Source organism: Aotus nancymaae, unplaced genomic scaffold (assembly GCF_030222135.1).
Source record: "Aotus nancymaae isolate 86718 unplaced genomic scaffold, 86718_ANA_hifiasm-v0.15.2.pri h1tg000033l, whole genome shotgun sequence".
NCBI lineage: Eukaryota > Metazoa > Chordata > Mammalia > Primates > Aotidae > Aotus > Aotus nancymaae.
Window position 1 is genome coordinate 45,105,779 of NW_026988447.1, and position 22,804 is coordinate 45,128,582.

Sequence of the window (22,804 nt, forward strand, 5' to 3'; positions counted from 1 at the left end):
CTTTTTGTTAGACATTGTGCTAAAATTTTACATTGATTATTTTGTTTACTTCTCAAAACAAACCATTGCATAGGTGTTACAATGCTCAGGTTTTGGTAGAGGAATTTGAGGCTCAGAGGTGAGGAAAGTCATTTGCCTCCTGAGGTTAATGTGACAGCTGGGACTCATGCGTAAACAGGTATCCCATTCTGCTGTTAGTCCAGCTACACTTAAAAAAATGTAGCTACTTTGGCAAAACTCGTTGTTACTAAAAACTTGTTTTGATAATCTCCCTCCCTTTATTAAGTCATTCTAGAAATCTACTAGAACGGGCTTCAAATTCACTGTTTAAAATCCCCACTTTCCTTCTTGGGGAAATTGAGAGTTTATCCGTGTCTAGTCTTCGATGTTTTTCTTGGACGTCTGATTTCCAAAAGATTTTTGGTGATGGTTCTTCAGACATGTTGGTTAAATTCTCTTCATGCCTTAGTTGTTGATCAGCAACACAGTCTGTTGCTGATCTCCATGGAGAATTGTAAGGATTCACTTGAACAGTGAAACAACACAGCTGAGCCCCTTAGCTTTCATAACGAATTCACTCACTGGAAGACACGTTATGTCCAAAGCACATGGATCTCTTTTTAATCAACAATAGAGACTACCTTATTTATCTCAATTTAGAACTATTTTCCATATGGCTCCTGTCCAAAGCCTAACAAAGATAATTGATGTTCAGGGGTGGTAGTTTATGAAATATGAAGGGTTAGCTAAGTTTCCTCTTATCAGGTCAAACCACTAGAAACTGAGATACTGTACCTGTGTTATCTTATTTGTCTTTCTATAGAAATCACTTTATAAACTATGACTTGAGTTATGCCTTCAGCTTGCATTAAGTTTGCTATTAGGAATGGCTGTTAGCAATTATACTTTTATAGAAAGCCCATGGTTATTAAAGATACCATCCATTATGTATTCTAGTGTTTCTTATACGAAGACTAATGTGGTAAATTTTTTCTCAGAGGTCAAAATCAGAAGAAAGTTGTTCTCTTTTGACAGTATGCTTCCTTTCTTTTTTAGATAATGAGGATTGCAATTCTCCCTTATATTTTTCTTTTGGCTGTGACTGCATAGCTGTCAGAAGCTGACAGCTAAGTCTTCTAATCCGTTACTGTAGTGCCCCATAATCTAGGTTTGCTGATATAATTATCTGCCTAGCTTTTATCATGACCAAACTCATGTCTCCTCCTTCTCCCTCTCCTTCTTTTTGTTCTGTTTTCATGGTTTATACTTTCTTCATTGGTAGTAAAGACAGTACGGACTTGAAGGTCTGACTGCCTGGAATTTTGAGAAACAAATTACCAGTTTTTAGCTGTGTGACCTTGACTAAGTTTCATTATATTCTCTATGCCTCACTTTTTCATTTATATAAAGAGGCTATAAAAGCACCTACCTCATGTGATTGTTATGAAAATTAAATAAAACAATGGAGACAAAGTATGGTTTAAAAGATACTACTTTTGCATATTTTTCTTTTTAAAAATTGTGATAACATGCACATAATATAAACAGGGTATACTGTACATTTACCATCTTAGCTATTTTTAAGCATTAAGTACTGTACATTTGTTGTTTAGCAAATCTCCAAAACCCTTTTCATCTGCAAAACCAAAACGTTATACTCCTTAAACGAGAACTTTCCATTCCACTCTCTTCTCAGTCTTTAGGAACCACCATTCCCTATGATTTTGACTATATATAAGTGGAATCATAGAGCATTTGTCCTTTTGTGATGGCTTATTTCACTTAGCATAACACCCTCAAGGTTCATCCATATTATAGAATGTCAGACTCCCCTTCCTTTAAAAGGTTGAATATTATTTCATGGTATATGTATACCTCATTTTGTTTATTCTCTAATCTGTCAATGAACACTTGAGTTGCTTCCACCTTTTGCCTGTTGGGAATAATGTAGCAATAAACATGGGTGTACAAATGTCTCTTCTAGATGCTGTTTTCAATTACTTTGGGTACTCTGAAGTAGAATTACTGAATTATATGATAATTCTATTTCTAATTTTTTGAGGAACGACCATACTATTTTCTGTAATGGTGCCCCCAATTTACATTCCCCCCAACAGTATACAGTGGTTCCCTTTTCTTCACATCCTTGCCAACACCTGCTATCTTTTGTCTTTTTGGTAATACCCATCCTAAGAGGTGTGAGGTGACATCTCATTCTGGTTTTGATTTGCATTTCCTTAATAATAAATAATGAGCCTCTTTTTGCGTGCTTATTGCCCATTTTTATATCTTATTCGGAGAAATGTCTATTCAAGTTCTTTGCTTATCTCTTAAGGGGATTGCTGTTGCTGTTGTTAAATTGTAGGAGTTATTCTTTATTTTGAGTATTAAAGCCTTATTAGATATGTGATTTACAAATTTTTTTCCATTCTATAGATTTCCTTTTCACTCTGTTGCTTGTGTTCTTTAAGGCATAAAAGTTTTAAATTTTTATATGATCCAAATGATCTATTTTTACTTTTGTTGCCTGTAGTTTTAGTGTCATATCCAAGAAAGTATTGTTATATCCAATGTCACGAAGGTTTTCCACTATGTTTTCTTCCAAGCATCTTATAGTTTTACCTCTTATGTTTAGGTCTTTGATTAATTTTGAGTTAATTTTTGTATGTAGAAGGTAAAGATTCAAATTCATTATTTTGCATATTAATATCCAGCTTTCCCAGCACCATTTGCTGAAAGACTGTCCTTTCCCCATTAAGTGGTCTTGGTACCATTATCAGAAACCATTTGACAATGTATGTGAGAGTTTATTTCTGGGGTCTCCACTTGATTCTCTTTGTCTATATGTCTATCTTTATGTCAGCATCATACTGTTTTGATTACTATAGCTCTGTGATGAGTTTTAAAACTGGGAAATGTGAGATCTCCAACATTGTTCTTTTTCAAGAATGTCTTGAATATCTTTTCACCCATGCAAAGAAAAAAAATTGTTTTGGTCATTCAGGGTCCCTTGAGATTCCATATAAACTTTAGCATAGGCTATTCTATTTCTGCAAAAAATGTAATTGGGATTTTGATAGGGATTATATTAAATATGTAGATTACTTTAGGTAGTGGTGCCATTTTAGCAACATTATGTTTTCCAATCTATGAACACTGAATATCTTTCCATTTATGTATGCATTTTTAAATTTCTTTCAGTAACATTTTGTAGTTTTCAGTATACAAGTTTTTTCCTCTTTGTAATGTATATTTTTAAGTATTTTATTGTTTCTGATACTATTGCAAATGAAATTGTTTTCTTAATTTCCTTTTCAGATTGTTCTTTTCAATGTATAGAAATGCAACTGATTTTTGTGTGTTGATTTTGTATCCTGTAACTTTGCTGGATTTGTTTATGAGTTCTAGTAGAATTTGCTTTTAGACTACTTATACCTTTAGCAAACATCTAGTTAACTCCCCATCTCTGACAATTTGGTAATCTTTTCTAAGGAAGGTTTGATCATTGTAACATCTCACTGACAAGATAAAGTATAGAACAGTCTCATAAAATTACTAGTTGCCTCTTCTTTTGTATTTATCCAGATACTTTCTTCCATGTTCTACCCTTGAGGGTAAAGAGCTCTTTGGTAATTCTCTTTCACCCTGTTAGCTTGTTTATTTTGGAAAATAGACCCTCTGTCACTGTTGTCTTCTAGTCATGAGAATTGCCAATAAGCATCAGAGGCCAATCCTGCCTTTCTGGCTTGCTCTATCCCTATCTCTAACATAACCATTTCTACTTCTGTGCCTTTGGAGAGGCTGCTCACTCAGTGTGAGATAAGTGACCTTTTCTTTTTCGTATATCCTTCCTTTGAGGCCTGATTCACACTCCACTTTCTCCACATAGCATGTTTGGATTTACCTTTGCTTGAATTTCCAGAACATGTCCTTTCTGTGTCTGCATATGGCACTTATCACCTTAATTGAGCTATGAATATTTCTGCCCATTCTGTCCCTCTAACAAGATGGGATTGGCAAACTGCTTCTACAAAGGGTCACGGAGTACTTATTTTCTGCTTTGAGAACCATACAGTCTCTACTACAAATATGCAACTGTGCCATAGTAGCATGAAAGCGGCCAAAGATGATACGTACATGAATGAGCATGGTGTGTTCCAGTAAAATGTTTTTATTTTTATAGGCACTGAAAGTTGAATTTCTTACAATTTTATGTGTCATGAAATATATTCTCTTTATGATTATATTTTAATGACTTGAAAATGTGAAAACTATTCCTTGCCCATGAGCTATACAAAAATAGGTAGTGAACCATGTTTAGCCCAGGCTATAGTTTATTGACCCTGAACTAGATAATGAACTACCCAAAGGCTGGGTTGTGTTGCGTGCCCTTGTGGGAGTTACCCCTTAAGGGTGGGTCTGTTTCTTCACCATACTATTGTTAATGATGAACACAGTGCCTGGCATTCGGCAGACATTCAAAAATGTTATTAAATAGAAGAATAAATATTCATTTACTTAGCTAGTTTTCAAACAATAAGCAGTTATTTCAAGAACTGGTCATGAAGAATTTCTAGGGGGAGAAGGAAAGGTCAGGGGTACTGGTAGTGTCTTGTGAGATTAGCCTAGGGTTATTTTAGTAGGGGCATTTTCACTGGATAGAGAATTGGATGAATGAGATGTGGGTGGCTGAGATGAAGTGGGTTGGGAGGTTGAAGAGATGAGGGTTGAAAAGGTGTAGACAAGTCGTGAAAATGAAGACTGGTGCAATATCAATGGAAGGAGGAAGACCCAAAAGAGTTTAAAACTTTAAAGGCAAATGTCATTTTTTTGTATACTTAGCTCCAATCAAACTTTAACTTCAATCATGCATTATTTCAAAGAACAATTCTCATAATCTGGCTCCATAGGCTTTTCAAATATCCTAGGGAGTCACTAAGAGAGTTGATCTTTGCTTTTCAGACTTCCCTATTTCCCCTATACTCCTTTACTTGTTTTGAAGAGTCCTGAGTAGAACTGGAAGAGTTCAACACTATTGCTGTCTGTAGTAATGTATATCCACATAAAGCATAAGGAATTGAATATAGTCATACAAGACCTGCTCTGGTCCTAAGAAAGTCCTGAGATTTCTTCTCTGGATCACCCAGGGCTAGAATCAGCCTGCAGATATGGTGCTGACCTTCTTTGATCCTAATACTAAGGACCAGGAAGAGGCACGGATGTCTTCCATCTATGTGGCTCCTACAGAGGGTTATGACTGGACATCTTCTCTTAGGTTTCTTTCAATAGTTACCATGTGAACACATTCTTTACAGATGCCCTTGGAGCATATACCAATATAGATAATATCCTTGGCCATAAAACAAACCTCAGCAAATTTAAAAGAATTGCAATTATAAAGAAAGTATTCTCTGGCCAAAAGGGAGTCAAACTAGAAAACAGAAAAATAGCAGAAAGATGTTAAAACACTTGGAAACTAAATAACACATTTCTGAATAACCCATGGGTCAAAAAAAAAACATGTAAAAGGAAATTAAAGAGTACACTGAGCTGAATGAAAATGTAAATACAACATATAAAACATGTGGGACACAGTTAATCCAATGCTGAGAGAGAAATTTATGGCACTAAATGCTTACATTAGGAAAGACGAAAAGTTCCAAGTCAATAATTAAAGTTTTTACCTCAAGAAACTAGAAAAAGAGTAGCAAAATAAACTGAAAGCAAGTAGAAGAAAATAATAAAGAGAAGAGCAGATAATCAATGAAACTCAAGAGAAAAAAATAGAGTGAAAATCAGTGAAGCCAAGAATTGATTCTTTGTGAGGTGCAATAAAATAGCCAAACCTCTAACTAGATGAAAAAATAGAGAGAGAAGGCAAAAATTATAAAATAAGGAATGAGACAGGGGATACCCTTCAGACATACAAAGGATATTAAAAGAATACTATTAGCAACTCTACACACATAAACTCAAAAGAAATTGATCAATTCTTAAAAAATAAACCTCACCCAATATGGAATAGAAAATTCGAATATCACTATACTATTAACAAAATTAAATCCAACATTTAGGAGCTTCTATAATGCTCACATGGCTTCATTAGAGAATTCTACCAAACATTTAAAGAAGAATTAATACCAATGCCATATCATCTTTTCCAAAAAATAGAAAAAGGGAGAATGCTTTATTACGTGAATGCCAAAATACAAAAAGAAAAGAAATTACAGACCAATAGCCCTCATGAAGATAGACATACAATTCTTTAAAATTTTAACAGAATTTAGCAATGTGCATAAAGAATTATATACCATGATTAAGTGGGGTTTATTTCAAATATTCAAGGCTGATTCAATATTCAAAAGTCAATCAATGCAATCCACCATTTTAACAGGCTGAAGAAAAATATCACGTGATCGTATTAATTGATGCAGAAAAATTATTTGACAAAATTTAACAACATTGATAGAATCTCTCAACAAGTTGAGAATAGAGAGTAACTTTCTCAAGTTGATAAAGAATATCTGCAACTAACATCATACTTAATGATGAAAGAAGACTGAATACGTCCTCATAAGATTAAGAACAAGACAAGGATGTCCACTCTCCATTGCCATTTAACATAGTAAGCTGTGTTCTCCAACCATTCCAGTAAGGCAAAAATAAAAATAAAAATAAAAAACAACCAAACAAAACAACTAAAACAGAAAACAAAGAGCATGCAGATCAGAAAGGAAGAAATAAAACTGCCTCTCTTCTCAGATAATATGATTGCTTATGTAGAAATTCCAAGAAATCTATCAAAAAAAGCTTCCGTATTAGTCCATTTTCACTCTGCTGATAAAGACATATCCAAGACTGGGCAATTTACAAAAGAAAGAGATTTGTTGGGCTTACAGTCCCACATGGCTGGGGAGGCCTCACAATAGGGGGGAGGCCTCACAATAGGCAGAAGGCAAAAAGAAGCAAGTCACATCTTACGTGGAAGGCAGCAGGCAAAGAGAGACCTTGTGCAGAGAAACTGCTGTTTTTAAAACCATCAGATCTCATGAGACCCATACACTATCATAAGAACGTCATAGAAAGACCCACCCCCATAATTCAGTCATCTCCCACTGGGTCCCTCCCACAACATATGGGAATCATGGGAAGAGCTACAATATGAGACTTGGGTGGGAACACAGAGCCAAACCGTATCAACCTTCTAAAATTCAGTGAATTCATCAACATTGTAGGAATCCAGATCGACATACAAAATAAAGTGGATTTCTGTATACTGGTAATGAACACATGGAACCAAAAGTTAGAAATTCAGTACAGCACCATTTACCAATGCTCCCCAAAAAGGAAATACTTGGGTGCAAATCCAAAAATATGCACAGGATTTATATGCTGAAAACTGTAAAATGCTATTGAAATAAGTCAAAGATCTAAATATATGGAAAGACATTCTGCTCATGGATTGAAAAACTCAACCTAGTAAATATAACAGTTCCTATCAAAATCCCAGCAAGGTTTTTTTGTAGACATAAACAAGTTGATTGTAAAATTTATATGAATAGGCACAGGTCCTAGAAAGGCTACAATAATTTTGGAAAATAAGAATAAAGTAGGAGAAATCACTCTACTTGATTTCAAAACTTATACATAGCTACAGTAGTCAAGAATGTGGGGGACAGATAGACACAGAGATCAATTCAACAGAATAGAGAGCCCAAAACATAAAATGTAAAACCATAACACTTTTAGAAAAATACCTAAGAGAAAGTTTTTGGGAAATAGGCTTTGGTGAAGTTGTTAGATTGAACACTTAAAGTTATCTATAAAAGAAAAAATTGATAAATATGACTTCACTAAAACTAAAAACTGTTCTGTGAAAGTCGCTACAGACTGGAAGAAAATGTTTGCAAACTACTTACTGACAAAGGACTTGTATGTAAAATATAAAAAGAACTTCCAACAACAAATAAAATAAACAATACAATTAAAAATGGAAAAAACACGTGGAAACACATTTCACCAGAAGGATGGCAAATAAGCACATGAGATGTTCAATATCACTTGCCATTAGGGAAATGTAAATTAAGGCCCTAAAGAGATATCACTACGCACCTGTTAGAACAGCTTAACAAAATAGCGACAAAACCAAATACTGGCAAGGATGTAGAGAAACGAAACTTCTCATGCATTGATGGTAGAAATGAAAAATTGTACAGCCACTCTGAAAAGTAGTCAGTCTCTTTAAAAATCAAATATACATATTACAGACTCAATAATCAAAATCTTTTGCCGTTTACCACAGAAAGGAAAACTATGTTCACACAAAAACCTGTACATGATTCTTTATAGCAGCTTTATTTGTAATAGCTTAAAATGGTAATCAAAATGTCATACCAGAGGTGGGTGGTTAAATAAACGGTGATACAGCCTCAGCAATAAAAAGAAACATTCATTAAAACATGCAACAACTTGCATGGATTTAAAGAGCCTTAGGCTAAGTGAAGAAAATTCAATATCAAAAGGAAGTATATTGTATGGTTTCCCTCATATAATGTTCTGATGAAAGTTGAGAGAGAACAGATTAGTGGTTGACAGGGCTTAGAGTCGGTGAAGAAAGGGGCTGGGTGTGAGTATAAAAAGCACCAGGGAGATTTTTGTGGTGATTGAAGAGTCTGTATACCGATTGGGGTGGTGGTTACAGGATTCTACACTTGAGATTAAAATATGCAAACACTGTATCTGTGTCAAATTCCTGGGTTTTGTATTGCTCGGTAGTTAAATAAGGTGTAATGAATGAAGGAAACTGGGTGAAGGGTGGGTACATAGGATATTTATGTATTATCTTTGCAATTTCCCATGTTCTATATATTAACTATTCTAATTATTTTTCAATTCAGAAAATGATTTCAAATAAATTTTATTTGCCTTGGGTAGCTGTGGCTCCCATTACTTCGCAAGAGGAGAAACCTGAAAATGTTGAATCCCGCAATACCCACATATAGGCATGCCCTGACTGAGGCCATGCGCTGAGAAAGGCGCTGGGTGGCAGCAAGGTGGGGAGCCAGGGAAGTCTTCCCCCGCCCTGAGGACGCGGCGAAGGTTGGCGCCACTGAGGGTCGGTGTGAGGGGGGCGTCGCCGAGTTCAGCCCCACCCTCTGCCGCTTCCCCAGCGGGTCCGGCGTTCGCTTCTCGTGGCCAGAAGGCGGGGAGCCAGAGGCGCTGGGGACCCTCGCGTGGCGCTCCAGCAGCCCGGACCATCGCGGCACCGCGCCTTAGGGAAGAGCAGGGAAGGAACTTTCTCTGAATCGCGAACATTTTTGGTAACTGAGATTGAGCCTTCCTGTCCTTTGGCTTCCCGCCTCTTTTGCGTTTGATCCGTGAGCTGCTTTCCTTTCCCGAACCGTCCGGAGTGCCGCCGAAAGCCCTCGCGCGCCAGAGTCCCTAGCAGAGGAAGGGAGGCGCGTACCTGCTGGTCCCCGCGAAGCCCTCGCCGCGCCGCGGACGCGGATGGCCGGGCAGTAGCGGGCGGTGGCCCCGCGTCCCAGGAGCGCACAGCAATGCAGGCGCTCAACATCACCCCGGAGCAGTTCTCCCGGCTGCTGCGGGAGCACAACCTGACGCGGGAGCAGTTCATCGCTCTTTACCGGCTGCGACCGCTCGTCTACACCCCCGAGCTGCCCGGGCGCGCCAAGCTGGCCTTCGTGCTCACCGGCGTACTCATCTTCGCCCTGGCGCTCTTTGGCAATGCTCTGGTGTTCTATGTGGTGACCCGCAACAAAGCCATGCGCACCGTCACCAACATCTTTATCTGCTCCTTGGCGCTCAGTGACCTGCTCATCACCTTCTTCTGCATCCCTGTCACCATGCTCCAGAACATTTCTGACAACTGGCTGGGGGGTAAGAGTCGCGCCCGCTCCTTCTCCCGTAACCCTCTGCCTTTGGGGGACTTCCTTACACTTCTCTGTCAAATGAATCTGGTGCTCTTTCTTAGAACTTCGCCACCTGTGTTCACTTGGACGTAATTTTTTTGCCGCCTCTGATTCCCGTCCGGCGCTTCCTCCTTGTGGCTTAGAGACAGAGGTTGGTGAAAGTCTTGGGAAAGGTCCCGAGCAGTGAGGTGGGAAGTCGCACCTCTCTCCTCTTATTTCAGCTCCCTTTTCCGTAATTACCAGGTTTTTCTCCCCTAGTTTTCTTACTAAAAGTAAGATAAAAATATTTCAAATAATTAAACAAACCAAAGTTAAAAATCTCATTTCATCATTCCCTAAACCTCCTTCCCAGTTGCTTCCAGACAGGTTCTTGTACTTATGAACATATACATGGACTTTATAACCTTCTAAAACAAATATAATTCATGTGTAGAAAAAATATTTAACTAGTCCTTTAAAAAATTGTATTAAGTGTCATGCAGGAAAAAGGAACACAAAACTGATGACCTCCTGACTATTAAAAAAGGAGAGTTGACATTCTCCTCTTTCTATATAATGGGAACAAAAATGATAGAGGAGAGGTGGAGTCACTGAGTTGAGAGCAGTGTGTGGAGGTTGGAAAACAAGACACCTTACTTCTTCGGATGGTCCAGCCTTTCCAAGGAGACACAGCTGGGGAATGCCCTGGAGTAAACCCATGAGCAGTAGTGTGTTGCATTCTCACCAGTGCCTATGGTGCACCGTGGGCCTCCTCATTTTCACGGTTGTGTGTATTCTTGTGGCCCCATCAAAATAGTTGGAAATGTAAGAGAAATTGATCATTATGCCTTCAATCTCTGCTATTTCTATCCCTTAAAATGGTTGGAAATGTAAGAGAAATTGATCATTGTGCCTTCAATCTCTACTATTTCTATCCCTATTACTAATTCCCTTAAACTTATGGAGGGTGTTTCATCCTATTCATCCTACCGTTACCAATTTGAGATAGTGAGCATTGCTTTTTTTCCCATTAACTTTTAAACCGAGTTTGCTGTTAGTGAGTCAGAATGCCAAAGTTTTCTATTCTTATCTCATCTATAATGTAAATATTTTGAAAAAAGCATTAAACATTGAATACAGAGCATTGACTTGAAAGTAATACACAATGTGGAAAGTAAGAAATTGATTTATGGATTAGAAACTTTCTTATGCACACTGATGCAGTCATTGTATTTGGGCATTTTAAAGTTGCTCAGTGAAACTAACTCCATAAAATTAATGGATATTTTTTGATTATCATACAGAACTTGGTTTTGGGGGAAAAAGCGCATGAGTTTTCATTTCTAAATGTTTATGAAACCAGATTTATGAAGCTGATTTGTACTGGGGATGATGATAGTTCTGTTATATATGTATATATATATAATATATAATTATGTAAAAACCTAAAATATGAATACCCCTCAAATTCCTCCAGGAGTAAGGTAGGAAACACAAACAAAGCCATGAAGAGCACCAGGAAGCAGCGGCGGCAAAAGGAAGGCTCTGCCTCCTCTGAAGGAGGCAGGATTGCAGCGTGAGGGAGCGGTGCCGGGATTATCACACCTTCTTTTGCTGTTGTTATTGCTTTCCGACCTCGCCTTCCGAAAAGCTGGGCATACAGATTTTTATGATGCTGGCTTCTAAGTCAAATACAAAAAGTAAAATGCAACTGGGTAAAAGGAAACATCTCTATGGGCGTGGTCACAAATAATTCATGGATTTCCAGTTTGTGACATCTCTACATTGCCTCTCAAATATTTCTGACAATGGTAAGGCTGTGAATGACTTCTCTTTCTTGCTGGGAACCAGCAGCACCTATTGAGTCAAAACGTGCATTTTAACAAGGTTTTCAGTTGTTTCACATGCACATTAAATTTTGATAAGCACTAGAGAAGTCAGCTCACTCAGGTCTTTAAAAGGAAAAAAAAAAAGTTTGTTAAGCACTACTTGAAGTAAGTAGTGGTTAGACCTGGCTACACAGAAAATCTCCTGAAGGGCTTTTGAAAATGGCCTGCGCCAGCCCCAGCCCAAACCAATTACACTTGACTCTGGAGCCAGCCGCACTGCCTTACAGAGCCAGGTGTGCATAACTCTACTCACGTCCCCTTTCAGGGACATGTTGTTAGCTTAAAATTGGTCGTGGCGGGAGTATTCACATCATGGAAATCAGCAGTTTCTAGTTAGGTCTGTTTTAAAAAGTGAGAAACAAAACAGAAATCAAACAGTTGTTTTCCAGCACACCTCTGAGCAAAGACATTGAGTTTTCTTTTGTACACTGATGGGACCGTGAATAATAGGTGAGGCAAAGTAGATCCACAAACATGTTTTTACATGAATTACACTAAAGTTGGAAAGAGATACAGCTGATCCTCTGCATCTACGTGTGCCCAGCATGGTGGCAAGCTGACATTCAATTCCTTTCATCCACCTTGCATTACCATCTATTGGCTTTCCTTTGATCTAACAGTTGACTGACTCTCTACTCCCCAGGAGCTAGCAGGAGTGAGGATTCTCTGCCCCTAAGTATTATAAACAGCATATGCTTATGAGTTTTTTATTACTCATATGAGGGTGGGGTTGTGCTTCCACGGCACTTTCCTTTAGGAGAGTTTTGTCGCTGTGCTCTTCTCTGATTTATTTGGTTAGACTGCAGCCATGGATTTGCCCATTGCCTTTTTAGGGCCACCAAATTTACCTATTCTTATCTGCAGCCTGTTCCTCCCCATTTTGTTTTTGTTTTTTTCCTCCTTTTTATCATTGGCTTCACAATGTCTTAATGTTCCTCCAAATTCACTCACTGAACATGTTCTGTTTCTTCCAGCTAAATGCAAAACAATTGATTTTGCCTGTGACCAGTGCTCCGGAACACCACTCTCTTCTCTAAGTTTCCATGAACTAGTCTTTGTTTGTCTTTCTTTCTTTCCTTTATGTCTCTATCTCTTTATGTTCTGCCTTTTGAGAATTCTCACACTTTCTCTTATTTTGCAAGTGATTGTTCACTGAAGCTTAGTATGCAATCTCTTTTCTTTCATCATCCATTTATGCATAGAGGCTATAGTCACCACTCTTACTTCTTTTCTGATGATTCTGAAATCAGTATCTAATCAATATCGTAAGCCATGGTCTTTCACCTGATCTGAAGACTTGGCACTTACACATGAATACCTTACCAGCATCCATCATTCTCTCATGGTGACTTGTTCCTCTGCCCAAAGTCTAAGTTATTATTAATGGCACTATGAGTTATTCTTCTATTCAGCATTTCTGGGTATTGCCTGTGTGCACTGGGATATTGCAGGTATTGAGAAAGCTGTGTTCTTGTGGAAAAGCTGTTTCCATTAGACTAAGAAGGGGCAGGAAGCATTCAAAGAAGTGATAGAGAATGCAGGGGATTTTGTTGATGTCAAGGTTCCAGGGCACACAGTGCAAGCATTGAGGAGTGGGGGGCTTAAATCAGATTAGGGGATGTTCACAGTCTGAAGAGTTTGAGTCCAAAGTTGAGGGATGGGCTGGGAGAGAATAGGACTCATGGTAGCTGAGGGAAATGAAAACTTAAGGCATAGGAATATTAATTCTGAACACTTCCCAGAAGGAGGTAGAAAATCAGTTCTAATGCTAGCCTACTTTATGACTCTAAGTGTTAATAAGATGAGATGGGAAGTGTTTGGGGTGTGCTTGGAGTAATGGCATTGCTAGGAGCCTGCTGGGCCCTGTACCCACTTTCATCCTGCTATGGATGCAGGCACAGCCAGGGGAAGGATGATCTCCCCAGGTGCACACACAGCTCTGCAGCTCTCCCCAAAATCCTGCTGAGGGCAGTGAAAAGAATTTTCTAGTGATGGCTGGCAAATTGACAAGAAGCAATTCCAAAAAAGGAGTTTGAAATATATTCTAAGTAATGGCAGCATCATTGGTGGAGGTACACATTCATGCACATTTACTACTTTTGAAGAGTACTAGGATAAGATAATACATATCAGTAGCTGATAGGAGAATTCCTCTTGGAGTGTTAGTGCTCAATCTTGCCAACGTGTAGGAATCATCTGGGAGTTTTTAAAAACACAGATGCCTGTTTCCTACCCCTGTAGATTCTGATTTAATTGGTCTGATTATGATCACTGGTATGGAGTTTTCAAAAGTTCCCCAAGTTAGAAAAGTTATAATTTGCAACTAAAGTTGAAAGCCACTGATGTAGTGTAAATGCTGACAGTACCAGGAGGCTCCCAAGTTAGAAAAGTTATAATTTGCAACTAAAGTTGAAAGCCACTGATGTAGTGTACATGCTGACAGCTCCAGAACTCAGGCTGATATGAAGAGTAAAAGAAATAATAGATGTAATTTTTTTTTTTAATTACAGTGCCTACCCCATGTATCAGCTCAATATAGCTATTATATATTTAAAAAATGACAGTGTCAGTCAGAATGCTTAGAAAATCCAAAAGTAAATTGTATTAGCTGGAGTCCAACAGGGAGCTCAGAGGCAATTTTTCCATTTTCTGCAGTCTATTGTATCTTTACTAAAGCCTTTAACATTTTTAGAGTCTTACAATATGAATTTGGAAAGGAGTCAAAAATGGTGAAAAGATTGGAAAATAAGACGTACAAAGAAATACAAGAAGACCTATACTCTTGCCCGGAGACTAGAACTTTAGTTATAAATTAGCACACCTCACAACAAAGGTTTTTCAGTCCGTTTTACCCAGGGCGACAGTGACGGATGTGGGCAGGTGATAGAGCGAGAGTAGGCGAGGCTCCAAGCTTCGTCGTAACAGCTCCTGTCTCTCTTTTTAAGAATTAGAGTTTTGCATGTGACTTTATATGAAAAATGAAAGGATTTAACTGGAAAGGAAAGAGGGAGAGAAAGAAAAGACTCACTGTACACAACATGAAATGTTAGGGTGTATTTTTAGAGGTTGAGAGCTGATGCATGATGAAATGAATTAAAGGAGGTTGCTGAACCTCATTTAGTGAAAAGGTGTTCATTTCGAGGGCCAGTTAAGAACAAACACACCAAGATCGTGCGGGACATGATCCGGGAGGTGTGTGGCTTTGCCCCGTACGAGCGGCGCGCCATGGAGTTGCTGAAGGTCTCCAAGGACAAACGGGCCCTCAAGTTCATCAAGAAAAGGGTGGGGACACACATCCGGGCCAAGAGGAAGCGGGAGGAGCTGAGCAATGTCTTGGCCGCCATGAGGAAAGCTGCTGCCAAGAAAGACTGAGCCCCCTCCCCTGCCGTCTCCCTGAAATAAACAGCTGCACCCACCCCCCCCAAAAAAAAAAACAAAACAGAGAGCTTAACCTGGAACTTCTTCAATTCCGTTTTATTATTTAACCAGTGATTAGAAAACATCAGTTACAGTTGTTATATAATATTTTTTTTCTTTTCTAGATTTCAGAAATGTTAGAGTTCCTGGAGATATTTACATATGGTAAAATTAATGTAAAATCTACCGTTTTGTGGAGGTGAAAAATCTTTCAACAGAAGTGATAAAAGCTGTTGATGAAGAATAGTCTTTTTTAAATAAGGAAGTATAAAAAAATAAAAGAAGTAAATTAAACAGAGGCCCAATAGCAACAGCAGTTTGTAAGTAAAGTCGGGAATTATGCCATGGACTAGCCTCTGATTGATCTTTCCTAGAATCAATTGTGTGTACGCTCTGAGATGAAAAGATGCTGTAGGTCACTAAATGTTCTTGGAAGGTGGGAGAGTGGTGGTAACAGCAATAGGATTTATATAAAAGATTCTCTCTACTTAGGACAAGAACAGTTTAACATTTAAAATAATGACAGGAAAGGATTTTGCAGTAAGAAAGTTTGAAACATTTCACTGTGCGCTTAGGAGGCATAAAATGAATGCCCTTTTTAGTTTGCTTTTCTAGAACATAGCTCTTCTTTGATCAGTGGTTGATTTATTAGGATTCTTGTTTGTAGGGAGAGAAGCCCAGCTTAAACTACCTTAAGAAAAAAAGGGAATATTCTACCTTTGCAACTGAAAAGCTCAGAGTTAGGACTGGTTTTAGGCATAACTGGATTTAGGTCTTCAACAATGATCATACTCCCGTTCTGTGGTCAGTTTCACTTTCCCCTATATTGTGGTTTCCTCCTCCTTCTTCTTCCTCTTCTTCTTCTCTCTTCTTTTCTTCTTCTTATTTTTTGAGATGGAGTCCCACTGTCTCTGAGACTGGAGTGCAGTGGCGTGATCTCGGCTCACTGCAACCTCCGCCTCCTGGGTTCAAGCAGTTCTACCTCAGCCTCCCCAGTAGCTGGGATTACAGGTGGGTGACAGCACACCTAGCTCATTTTGTATTTTTGTAGAGACAGGGTTTCTCCACATTGGCCAGGCTGGTCTCAAACTCCTGACATCAGATGATCCACCCACCTCAGCCTCCCAAAGTGCTGGGATTACAGGTGTGAGCCACCGCGCTGGGCCTGTGGTTTCATTCTCGAGCTGTCTTTTCCCCAAGTATGAAGGATGACCCCAGGAGCTATAAGCTTATGTTTTCTTTAAAACTGTCTGTCTCAACCCAAGCATCCATCAGCGGACAAATGGATATACAGAATATGCTCTGTATATACACAGTGGAATATTACTCAGCCATAGAAGGGAATGGAGTTCTGATACTACAGCATGGATGAACCTTGAAAGCATTATGCTCAGTGAACTAAACCGGACACAAAAGAACAAATATTGTGTGATTCTACTTACGTGAACTATTTACAATAGGCAAGGTCATAAAGACCGAAAAGATATTAGGGTTACTGGTGCTAGCAGGAGGGCAGAGTGGGGAGTTATTGCTTAATGCCTAAATTTGTTAGGGGTTATGAAAAAGTTTTGGAAACAGATAGTGGTGTTCACTGCCTGACACCATGAATGTGATTAATGCCACTGAATAATACACTTAAAAATGGCTACAAATATAAATTTTATGTTATATATATTTTACCACAATAAAAAATTCTCAAATAAAAAAAACCTTTTTATCTCAGGAGGTGAGAGAGAATATTTCCTGGTAGCTGCAGAAAATTCTGGAAGGATTCCAGCCAGTTTGGCCTTTCTCTCTTACTGATAGAACTAATCATGCACCCCAGGGAGAGCCATCATCACCCCTATTCAAACACCTGGAGATACCTCCTAGAGCAAAGGGAGAAACGCCTGTTGAGGAGCCACTGTGAGGCAGTTTCTTATCCCCGTCTTGTGGAAGGCTGACCGCCTCTCATCTGTCTCCCTTTTGGTTTCAGTTGAGTGTAAGACTTCCCACCTTGCTCCCACTTAAGGTTTAGCTACAGTCTTTTGTGTAAGTCTGTACAATTGCTTGGCTGTAGTTTAAAGGTTGCTCCTCCTCAGCAGTGACCCACTGCTCATGCTTTCAGTCATCTTGCCCTTCAAGGCTTGGTGTCTTCCTGTGCTGATCTTGCCTTTGCCATCTGTGCAAGTAATAAACTTCCTGAATTCATTGATGCTCATTGCCTCCTTACTGACGGAATCCATGGAAATGTGAGAAGCTAACAACTGCAGTAGTGACACTTGGGGCCCTGTTAGCCACCCGACCTCCTTGGAAGGGCTGACTGCTTAACACGAGCTTCTTCCATAGGAAGGCACTCAGCGTGGTTGGATGTGTTTAGCAGAGTTGGCCATGTATGTCTACTGGACTGAGTCAACTTATAGGGACTACAAGCTCCCTGTCCATATGTCTCCCCATAGGGCCAAGCCCTGCACTAGGTTTTTCAGGATCAAGCTGAACCAGTGTTTTGAATAACTCCTCCTTGTCTACCTTTTCTGGTTTGGGATGGGGTGCTGGCATCTCTATCTGCTGCTTCCATGTCATTTATTAATATATACTCCCCAGCGAACCAATTTCCAGGCCACCTATTCCTTCTAGTGATGGACATATGCCTTCTCCCTCTGCTAAGAAATTATTGAAAGGTCAGTGAATGGGATTCTGGAACTTGATCTTGACAGTTCTCTCTCAGTCTGTGGCTTTAAGAAAAATTCAGCAGAAGCTGTACTTTTTATTTCCTTTTATGTCTCAAAACTAAAGATTCTTAAGGATGAACTCCGAAGTCTCGGGTAAGTGCTTATTGTTTGTATCTGTCTTTGCAGAACTAAATTAGTCCTACCCGTAGCTTGGTTTTGGAGAAATACATTTACTGTCATATCAGAGAGATTGTAGGTTATTCAAGGTAATAGAAATCTTAAAAGACATCATGTTCCTACATCCTGAAAGAAATAGAAGGATAGGTAAACAGTTTGATGCTGTGAAAATGAATGTGGATTGTGGAATCAAACAGTATTGGGTTCTAATCCTGTTTCATTCTTTATTAGTGTTTGTATTAACTAGATTATAAGTTACATGGCCTGGCATTAAAACTTCCCCTATTAGAAGAGCAAGGAGAGAAGTTATAAAATAACGTTTCATGCTGCCCCCCAGTGGTTGATGTGCCCGCAGAAAATATGACAAAGATAAATGTTTTTAGATCAAGCTTTAACAAAAATATTAATGCGTATGTAGTTCTTCTTATTGTCCCATTTGATTTCTCTATGAAACATACAGTACTTACGTGTTTTCATTTATTCAATCTCATTTTAAGATCCTCTTTAATACACGTATAAAAATATGTTAACATTTTTAAAAATTTCCTTGTGGGATTGAGATGCATTTAAAATCTGCAAATGTTGTAGGTTGGGAAACATAGTGTTTGACTATGGTATAATTATTTAATTTCTTTTTGCTTTGGTGTCCTAATCTGTAAACTTAGGAAAACATATGCCCCCCTTACAGTGTTGCTGTGACAATGAATGACCCCAGGTGTCAAAAGGACCAGGCACCTAGAGGGTAGCCAAAGAAAGGAAGCTATAGTTGTTGTTCACAGATTCAAAATTCTGCCACTTAAAGTGTTAGCTACATTTTTGTGTAGAAGAGTTTTATATACAATAGGGATGTTAGTGAATTTTTTAAAAACGTGTTGCACTGCTAGTAATATCTCAAATGTATTTGACATGCACTTTTACAAAGCAGCTGTAAAAAGCAGGTCCCTTATAGTTTATTTATGTTAAAATACAATAAAGTAGTTATTTCACATAAATACAATTTACCTGAAAATAATTACTTTCATGCTCAAGCAATGAGGATTTAAACTAATCATTTGTACTCAGAAAACAGAAAAGAGTGCTGCTTTCATTTATTTCAGAAGCAGTAATACATCTCGAGAGGAGGATAAAGTGTTGGTAAAAAAAATTTGTTGGGACTAAAGCTGATTTTGTAGTTCCTTTTAAGGCTTATGTGTCTTTCCAGGCCACAGGCACACGTTGCAACACCAATGATCCTAGGAAGCTATCCCACTGTCTCCTGCCTGTCTTGTAATTGAAGGCAACTTTTCTCAACCCCTGTATACCTCACTCCCTATCCCACCCCAGGAGAACCTCCCTTGATTATGAACATGTGCAGCCAGTGACCTTGTTGACATTCTTGCTGTTTAGTTCATGGCCTGAAAAGGTACATGACGGCACCTCAATTTGGACACCAGGGTAAGAGTGACTGTGAAACAGTGATGTCACTTGTATGAATATTGTCTTTTGACTTTCCTGTGATGCTGGCACAGACTTGCTGAGATCTGGGCAATCCTGGGCACTAGAGTCTTGCTATGTACTTCAGAGAAGCAGAAGTGGGAATAATATGAAAATAGATATCAAAGTCTTAACATAGAGGTTACTATGTGCCAAATATAATTTTATTCTCATTTTACAGATGAGAAAATGGAGGTTTAGAGAGGTGTTAGTGTATTAATTAGCTATTCTGCAAAACAAACCACAAAAAATTTAGGTGATTAAAGAATCAGTCATGATTCTACAGGTAACAGTTTCAGGTTGGCTCTTCTGTTGGTTCTGCTGGCCTCACCTTGTTCACTCATGGCGCTACATTTATCTAGTGACCTCGTAGGGGCTCATTGTTTTAGGTGACCTCAGCAAGGGATAGGCCATCTCTGTCCCACATGGTTTCCTCCTTTAGCAGGATGCCCAGAATTCTTTATGTGGAGGCACCACATTCTGAGAGAGAGAGAATAAAAGCATCAGAATCTCTCAAGACCTAGGATTGAAAGTCACACAAATATTACTTCTGTGATGAAGCAAGTCACATCACTGGCCCCAGATTCAAAGAATAGGAAAACAGATTCCTTCGCTTGATGTGACAAGTGCCAAAATCATGGTTTGGAGAGCTTGCAGAAAGTGATGGAAGGTATTTGTAGCCTTTTAAAAAAAATCTTAATTTTTTATAGTAAGTAAAATGTCCAAGCTGATATGGACTAGAAATGCTGGTGCCAGGCTTTGACCCAACCAGTCTGCTTCAGTGCTGGGTTTTTAACCACGGTGGTTACACTGACAGAGGGAAGAATTTCACTTTCTGCGATGAATTACGCTTCACCACTTGCAGTGCTCTTGATCTTAGGGTGCCTCCTAATGCTGATAAGGCTGCAGTGACCACAGGCTTAGATCATGATACTCAGTCTCTTTTGAATATGTGGAAAGCCCTTTCAAGAATGATAGGTACAAACAAGCCCAGACCGTGAAAATTGGAATAAATGCTGAACTCTTCAATGCCCAGGCATTGACAAATGTTTACAAGCATCAGGAAAATATGACTTCATCAAACGGATTAAATAAGCTGTCAGTGACCAATCCTGGAGTGACGGAGAGTTGTGACCTTTCAAACAGGGAATTCAAAATAACTTTTCTGAGGAAGCTCAAAGAAGCTCAGATAACACAAAGAAGGAATTCAGAATTGTATCAGAGAAATTTAACAAAGAGATCGAAATAATTTTTTAAATATCAAGCAACATTGGAGCACCCAGATAAATAAATGTTATTAGAGCTAAAAACAGAGCTAGATAGACTGCAATACAGTAATAGCTGGGCACTTCAACACCCCACTTTCAATACTAAACAGATCATCTAAACAGAAAATCAACCAAAAATTGTCAGACCTAGTCTGCACTATAGACCAAATGAATCTAATATACATTTATGGAATGTTTCATTCAACAGCTGCAGCTACACATTCTTCTCCTCAGTACATGGAACATTCTCTAGGATATGCTACATGTTCCAGTACATGGAACATTTGTTCCAGGCAACAAAAGAAGTCTCAAAAAAAATTTTTTTTTTAATGAAATTATATGAATTATCTTCTCTGACCACCATGGAATCAAACTAGAAGTCAGTAACAGGAGAAACATTAGAAACTATAAAAACGTGGAAATTAAGCAGTATGCCCCTCAATGGCCAATAGGTCAATAAAGACATTTTTAAATTTTTTAAAAAATTTATTAAAACAAATGAAAATGGAAACACAACATAAAACTAAGGGGTATATATATCAAAAGCAGTGCTACGAGAGAAATTTAAAGTAATAAAATCCTACATCAAAAAAGTAGAAAAACTTCAAATAAACAATCTAATAATGTATCTCAAAGAACTGGAAGAGCAAGAACTAACCAACCACAAATTAGTAGAAGGTAGAAATAATAAAGATCAGAGCAGAAATGAATGAAATTAGGACTTTTAAAAAACACAAAAGATCAGTGAAATGAAAAGTTGTGTTCTTGAACAGATAAACAAAATCAACAAACCTTTAATCTGACTTAGAAAAGGAGAGCAACTCAAATAAATAAAACAAGAGATTAAAAGGGACACATAACAAGTGATACCACAGAAATTCAGATGATCATTAGAGACTGTTATGAGTAGCTGTATGACAATAAAATAGAAAACTAGAAGAAATGGATAAATTCCTAGCACCTATAACCTACCAAGATAAACCATGAAGAAATCTAAAAGCTGAATAGACAAGCAACAAATAATCAGATGAAAGCAGTAACTAAAAGTCTTTCATCAAAGAAAAGCCCAGGAGCTGAAGGCTTTGCTGCTGAATTCTACCAAACACTTAAAGAAGAGCTAATATCAATTCAATTATATTCAGACTGTTACAAAAAAATAAGAGAGGAAGGAATACTTCTGGACTCATACCTCAAGGCCAGTATAACCCCAAAACCAGAACCAGACAAAGACACAACAAAAAAAGAAAACTACAGGCTAATATCCCTGATTAGCATAGATGCAAAAACCTCTAACAAAATATTAGAAAACCAAATTCAACAACACATTAAAAAGATGATTCATTATGATCAAGTGGGATTTATTTCTGGGATACACGGATAGTTCAACATATGCAAATCAATCAATGTAATACATCATATCAACACCACAGAGGACAAAAACCTTATAATCATTTCAATAGATACCAAAAAGCATTTGATAAAGTGCAACATTATTTAATCATAAAAATTCTCAAAAAATTGAGTATAGAAGGAACATATCTCAACATGATAGAAGCCATATATGGCAAACTCATAGCCATATATGGCACTCACAAACATATCATACTGAATGAGGAAACTGAAAACCTTTCCTCTAAGATCTGAAGCAAGATAAAAATGCTCACTTTCACCTCTTTTTATTCAACATAGAAGTAGAAGTCCTAGACAGAGTGATTAGACAAGAGAAAGAAATAAATGACATCCAAATTGAAAAAGAAGAAGTCAAGTTATCCTTGTTTGCAGATGACATGATCTGAAATTTAAAAAAAATATCTAAAGACTCCACCAAAAAACTATCAGAACTGATAAACAAATTCAGTAAAACTACAGGATACAAAACCAACATACAAAAATCAGTAGCATTTCTATATGCCACCAGCAAACAATCTGAAAAAGAAATTAAGAAAGTAATCTCATTTACAGTAACTACAAATAAAGTAAAATACCTAGGAATAAACATAACCAATGAAGTGAAAGATTTC

General features: G+C 38.1%; 1 protein-coding gene across 1 annotated transcript in view; it reads left to right on the forward strand.

The window, feature by feature from the left end:
- The first annotated feature begins 9,557 nt into the window (after positions 1 to 9,557).
- Positions 9,558 to 22,804, forward strand: part of QRFPR (pyroglutamylated RFamide peptide receptor) — a 41,352-nt gene continuing 28,105 nt past the window's right edge. Inside the window, exon 1 of the mRNA XM_012473081.3 lies at positions 9,558 to 9,897. Coding sequence (XP_012328504.2) covers positions 9,558 to 9,897 — 340 coding nt within the window. The remainder of the gene's footprint in view (positions 9,898 to 22,804) is intronic.